This window comes from Aotus nancymaae, unplaced genomic scaffold (assembly GCF_030222135.1).
Source record: "Aotus nancymaae isolate 86718 unplaced genomic scaffold, 86718_ANA_hifiasm-v0.15.2.pri h1tg000081l, whole genome shotgun sequence".
Lineage (NCBI taxonomy): Eukaryota > Metazoa > Chordata > Mammalia > Primates > Aotidae > Aotus > Aotus nancymaae.
This window is the reverse complement of record NW_026988496.1, coordinates 1115546-1121594: the sequence shown is the minus strand read 5'-3', so window position 1 is coordinate 1121594 and position 6049 is coordinate 1115546. Positions and strand designations below refer to the sequence as shown.

The window sequence follows — 6049 nt, the reverse complement described above, 5'->3', positions numbered from 1 at the left end:
CCTGCCTCAGCCTCCCAAGTAGCTGGGATTACAGGCATGCACCACCGCACTTGGGTAATTTTTGTATTTTTAGTAGAGACAAGGTTTAGCCATGCTAGCCAGGCTTGTCTCAAACTTCTGACCTCAAGTGATCCGCCTGCGTCGGCCTCTCAAAGTGCTGGGATTTCAGGTGTGAGCCACTGCGCTTAGCCCCTCTTTCACTTTTAAAGGATGCTTGTGATTGCTTTGGGCCCATCTGGATAATCCAGGAGCCTCTTCAAGTCAGCTGATTGGTAACCTCATTTCCCTTTTGCCATCTAAGGTAACATAGTCACAAGCTCTGGGGATTAGTACGTGGACGTCTTGGGGCCCACGTTTTCAGCCGGCCACAAGGATCTTGACTATTCTGATACTTTTTCTAGGCAAGGTGCGTTCTGTCATTTCCCTTCCTTTCTTCATTTTCTAAAAGCTTGGAGTGTTCAGCGGTTACAAAGTGGGCTGGTGTGTTTATATGGTGGGACGAGCTTTCCCAGCTAACTTCAGATTCTTCCTCCCCATTCACACCTGTAGCCATATCTGCAGTTTCAGCAGGGGCCCAGCCGGCTTGTGAAACTGGATCCTAGCACGTCAGTGACATAAGTAGGGGGGCACCGACAGTGCAGTAAACCCACCCCATCACCTTCTGTTTTAACTGAGTAGTCCTGTCATCTGCCTTTCTGGGAAGTCCCAGTTATTTCCTCCCCTCACCTCAATCTCATCGATAGCCCTGGAATGATGCTCGCCACAGCCCTCCTCCAGGTGGCTGTGTGCTAATGACTGTTGGCAAGTCATCCGGCCTTGCTTTTCTTCAAGCCCAGAGCCATTTCCCTAGTAAGCGCTTGTATCACTCATCTGAAAAATGAGTAGGGCCTTCTAGCTGGTCTCCAATACCGTCACCTGATGCCGAACTACCTTTCATTCTTACTTTCAGCCTTCCCACCTTTGCTACTGCCCTCCCTTATGCCTGGAAATACTACTTGCCCTTTAAGTCTTTAAGAAGCCTTCCCAAATGGCTCCAACCTTCAGTGCCCTGAGCTCTGGGTTCACTGTGCCACTTTTTTGCCCCATGGCCCAGGCTGCTGGGTTTCACTAGTTTCATGCATATCTTGCCTGCTGTCCTGAGCTGCTGGAGTGCAGAGCTCTCATGTTCATGACTGTCGGCCCCTTCCCCAATTATGCTAGCCAGCTATCTAACTGCTCACTCTGCACCCATGTACTTGGGTGTTTCCTTGTGAGTAGAACAGGAGTGCCCACGAGGGCAGAGACAAGGGTGCAGACAGACATTGATGAAGGCAGGATGTGCTGGCACAGACCCAGGGCCAGGCAAGGAGAAGCAGGAAGTGCTCCTGGAGCCCAGGTGGGGGCTGTAATGATGCACGAACACGCCCTGGTCCTGACGATCTTGTTTATTAAAAAGTTTTAAGCAGGATTTTAGATGTAAATATAAAAGAGCAAATCTAGAGGTCTTGGGGACCATGGCCACAGTCACTGCTGAGCTGGAGGCCTGCGCTGTGGCTTCATGGGGCAGCGCCCTCCATGCCGCACCTTCTACTCCCTGCACTTGGGGAAGGTGAAGTTTTAGTTTTCAAATGAGAAGGGCAGTGAGACTCCAGGCAGCCACCTTGGGCGGCAGGGTGGGGCTTGGCAGCTAAGGAGCAGCAATGGTGCAGTCCTCAGAGCTGGGAGGGTGGCTTTCCGGGAGACCTGGTGGTGCTGGGGCTGCCAGTGAATCCTGGGAGTGAGATTATGGGGAGAGCCAGCGCATGCCGGCCCAGCAGAGAGGGTGGAAGGAGCCTGGAATGCGGGGAAGTCAGACTGTGTGGGTCAAAGGGGAGCCTGGATTCCGGCCTCACAAGCCCGAGTAGGAGCCCTCTGAGGTCTCAGACCAGGATGAATCCCGGCGGGAAGACGATGGCTGCCTCAGGAGCCCTCTCTGGTTGGGGCAGCCCAGGCGCAAGAACAGCATCCACATTCGCTCCCGGAACTTGACCCCTACAAAGGCATAGAGCAGCGGGTTGAGGCAGCAGTGCATGTAGCCCAGGCCTGAAGTGACTGATTTGGCCACATCTACCTGGCTTTCTCGGCCACAGTTGCGGGCCAAGGTGCCTAGGTCCATGAGGATGTCCACCAGCACCACCAGGTGATAGGGGGTCCAGCAGAGGGCAAAGGCCACCACGACCACCACCACCAGCCGCATGGCCCGCAGGCGACGCTGGCCCCTGGAGACCAGCAGCACGGCAAGGATGCGGGCATAGCAGTAGGCCATGACCAGCAGGGGCAGCAGGAAACCAGCTACCAGCTGCAGCACCCGCAGAGCCGTGCGGCCCACCTGTGGGAAGGTGTACTGGCACTGGGTGGCATTGAGGCGCTCGTCGTGGTGGGCTGACAGGAAGATGAAGTCTGGGAGGGCGAAGAGCAGGCAGAGCCCCCAGACGGCCAGGCAGGTGAAGGTCACGCGGGCCGGGGGCCCCCTGCGGTAGAGCTGGGTGGCATGCACTATGTTCAGGTAGCGGTCAAAGCTGATGCAGGCTAGCAGGAGGGCCCCTGCATAGAAGTTGATGTTGAAGAGGGCACCTGCCACTTTGCAGAGGCCAGAGCCAAAGACCCACTGGATGGCAGCGTCCACTGCCCAGAGTGGGAGCGTCAGCACCAGCAGCATGTCCGCCACGGCCAGGTGGAGCAGGAAGGTGTCGGTGCTGCTCAGGGCTGCCCGCTGGCTCAGCAGCACGGCTGCCACCGCGCCGTTGCCCAGGAGCCCCAGCAGAAAGAGGAGGCTGTAGAGGGCCGGCAGGAAGGCCCGGTCGAAGTTGAGGCTGAAGTCCTGCGGGCAGGGCGGGGAGGTACAGCACAAGTCACTCTCGTTTTCTCCATAGTCATAGGAAGAGCTGAAGTTCAGGAGGGCGGCAACCTCAGCCTCGCTTAGCACTTGGCGGTCACTCACCTGCGAGGAGGGGAACAGGGAGGAAGGGGCTGCGTAAAGGCCTGGCAGGAACTCCTTTGTAATTGGGTCTGACTTCCTCTGTGATTTACTCTGAGCAGCTCCTCCTGAAGGCAGGCCCTGTAACTGTCCCCGCCCGTCTTCCAGGGCCAGACCTCCTCAACTCCGTCCACTCAGCCTGGGCTCTGAGATGGTGACTTCCCTTCTCAAAGGCTGCTTCTCTCTCACTCTTCTGCATGATCCCATCAGCCCAGGGACCCCTGGGCAGGAGGAAGCATGTCCCTAAGGTGCCCAGAGCCTTCTCTGCCTGCTGTCCTCGCTCTCCCTGCTCTCCCTTCACGGCTTGCTTTGCATCCTCAGTGCCCCACCTCACCACCTATTTCAACCACTTTCCTCCCCAGTGCCTCTCCACAATCCCATTTTCCAGTTATTGACTCTCCTCTTCCCTCTTCGGTTCTTCTCTGGGGACCCCAACTTCCTGCCCCCCGTGTGGCCTCTCTATAACTCACCACACCCCCAAATGCATGCAATTGGCACTGTCCTTCCCCTTCCCTACACTGAGGCTTGCACAGCCATTTAGTTGCCCATGAGGGGATCCCCCACTGAACTCGAGAAGAATCTTCTTTACCCCCTCACCCCCGGCACCACAGACCTGCAGCCCTCCCCAGTGCCAATTCAATCCAGCATGCAAGAGTCAAAGTTCCAAATCGGCTGAACGGAGGCTTAGAGTCTACCCGTCCCTCACCCCCATTTTGCAGGTGAGACATCCAGTCAGAGAGGAGAGGAGAGACACCCAGGGTCAGTGGCCAAGCTGGGTTCCCAATTCCCCATCTAGTGCTGTTTCTACCACAACCCATGCAGCCTCCAGCTACTCACCCAACCCTGTGGTGACCCTGGGCTGTGGGCCAGCCCCGGCATTCCCCCGGTGCCCAGGGTTTTCCACTTCGGGCTCTGTCCTGGCCTGGCTGGGCAGCAGCACTTACCTCAAAGACCATGGCTGGGATGGTGCTCTGGCTGCTGGGTCATGTGCTACGTGCCCCTCTGCTGTGGTTGGAAACCTGCAGTCACAGAGGAAGTGGGAGTTTCAGGCAGTTCTTAGTAGCAGCCTCTTCCAGAGAGTCACCTATACCAGACCTCCCTAAACCTTAGGCTGCAGAGTTTCTATGCCAGCTGTTTCTGTGGCTGGGTGAAGCCTCTCTGGAGGAGCTGGCCACAAGCTTGGGACCAGAAAAGCTGGGCAGAGGATGACCGGTTGGGGGCAGGTCCTTTGAGGAGAGAGGTCTGAAGAAGCAGCAATGCAGCTGGGAAGTGAAGGGCAGCTCTGCTGCCTGCACTGGTAGGGTCAGTGCTCCATAGATTGGAACTCATCTGTCCTGGCCTCGAGTTGATCTTTGCGTGATTGTAAAGGTTGAGTAGAGAAATAAGTCTGTAAAGGAGATTCACCTTCTTAAAAATTTCAGCCAGGTGCAGTGGCTCATTCCTGTAATCCCACCTACTGGGAGGCTGAGGCAGGAGGATCACTTTAGGCCAAGAGTTTGAGACCAGCCTGGGCAACATAGTGAGGCTCCATCTCTACCAAAAATTTAAAAAGCCAGCCAGGCATGGTGGCATGTGCCTGTAGTCCTAGCTACTTGGGAGCCTGAGGCAGGAGGATTGCTTGAGCCTGGGAGTTTAAGGCTGCCTTGAGCTACAATTGTACCACTGTACTCCAACCTGGTGACAGAGTGAGACCCTGTCTCCTTTTTTTTTTTTTTTGAGAGGGAGTTTCACTCTTGTTGCCCAGGCTGGAGTGCAGTGGTGCTATCTCAGGTTACTGCAATCTCCGCCTCCCGAGTTCAAGCAATTCTCCTGCCTCAGCCTCCCGAATAGCTGGGATTAGAGGCATGCACCACCATGCCTGGCTAATTTTGTATTTTTAGTACAAACAGGGTTTCTCCATGTTGGTCAGGCTGGTCTTGAACTCCCAACCTCAGGTGATCCGCCTGCCTTTGCCTCCCCAAGTGCTGGGATTACAGGCTTGAGCCACTGCGCCCGGCCGAGGCCCTGTCTCTAAAAAAAAATCAAATATTTAAAAAAAAGTCATCACACTAAATTTAACTCTTTACCACTGCCCCCACTGCTAATTAACGGGGAAAAGGAAAGGGAACTACCAGTAATGAACTTGCTATGTGCTAGACATTGCTTTAGGTGCTTTCTCTGACACTGCCTTATTCCAACCACACAACTCACTTGTGAAGTGCGGGGTTATCTACATGGATGATTCAGAAAGGGGACAGGCCTTCACCAGACACAGCAAGTAAAGGTGGGTGTGAGGATTGATCCCATGGCTGTCTGATTCTCCTTTTCCTACTCATGACACTGTCTTCAGTTTTTTTTAAGTGAATAAGCTGTGGTATATTCATGCAGCTAAAAACAAATGAACTAAAGTTATACATTTTAACATGGATGCATCTAGAAAAGCCAATGATCACATTGCAGAAGAGGCAAGTTACAGAATGCCATCTATAGTTTGAGGCCACTTATGTAAACTCTAAAAACCACCACAAAATCAATACCACGTTGTTTTGGATAACACTGTTTGTTCTCAAAGTTTAAAACAGGGATGGGGGAGATACCATAAATTCATAAAAGCAGTTGCTTCTGGGGCAAGAAGGCAGATGAGGTTGGGGAGGAGGCCATAGAAACCTCTTGATTTTTTAAAAAATTGTACTTTAGGTTCTGGGGTACATGTGCAGATCATGCAGGATTGTTGCGTAGGTACATACATGGCAAGGTGGTTTGCTGCCTTCATCCCCCTCATCACCTATATCTGGCATTTCTCCCCATGTTATCCCTCCCCAACCTTCCCACCCCCAGCTGTCCCTCCCTTGACCCCTCCCAACAGACCACAGTGTGTGATGCTCCCCTCCCTGTGTCCATGTGTTCTCATTGTTCAACACCCACCTGTGAGGGAGAACATTCAGTATTTGGTTTTCTGTTCTTGTGTCAGTTTGCTGAGAATGATGGTTTCCAGGTTCATCCATGTCCCTACAAAGGACACAAACTCATCATTTTTGATGGCTGCATAATATTCCATGGTGTATATGTGCCACA

The 6049-nt window shown here is 53.7% G+C and overlaps 1 protein-coding gene across 2 annotated transcripts; it reads right to left on the bottom strand.

The window, feature by feature from the left end:
• Positions 1-1409: 1409 nt before the first annotated feature.
• On the bottom strand, positions 1410-4007 carry CXCR3 (C-X-C motif chemokine receptor 3). Of its 2 annotated transcripts, none has more exons than XM_012435588.2 (2): positions 3940-4007; positions 1410-2959 (listed from the first exon to the last, which is right to left on the bottom strand). In XM_012435588.2, exons 1-2 carry the CDS (start codon positions 3949-3951, stop codon positions 1868-1870), a joined length of 1104 nt encoding a protein of 367 aa, XP_012291011.1. In that variant the 5' UTR covers positions 3952-4007; the 3' UTR covers positions 1410-1867. The 2 variants fall into 2 exon arrangements, with proteins under 2 accessions (XP_012291011.1, XP_012291010.1); XM_012435587.2 differs by having other exon boundaries at positions 3833-3978.
• Positions 4008-6049: the final 2042 nt, after the last annotated feature.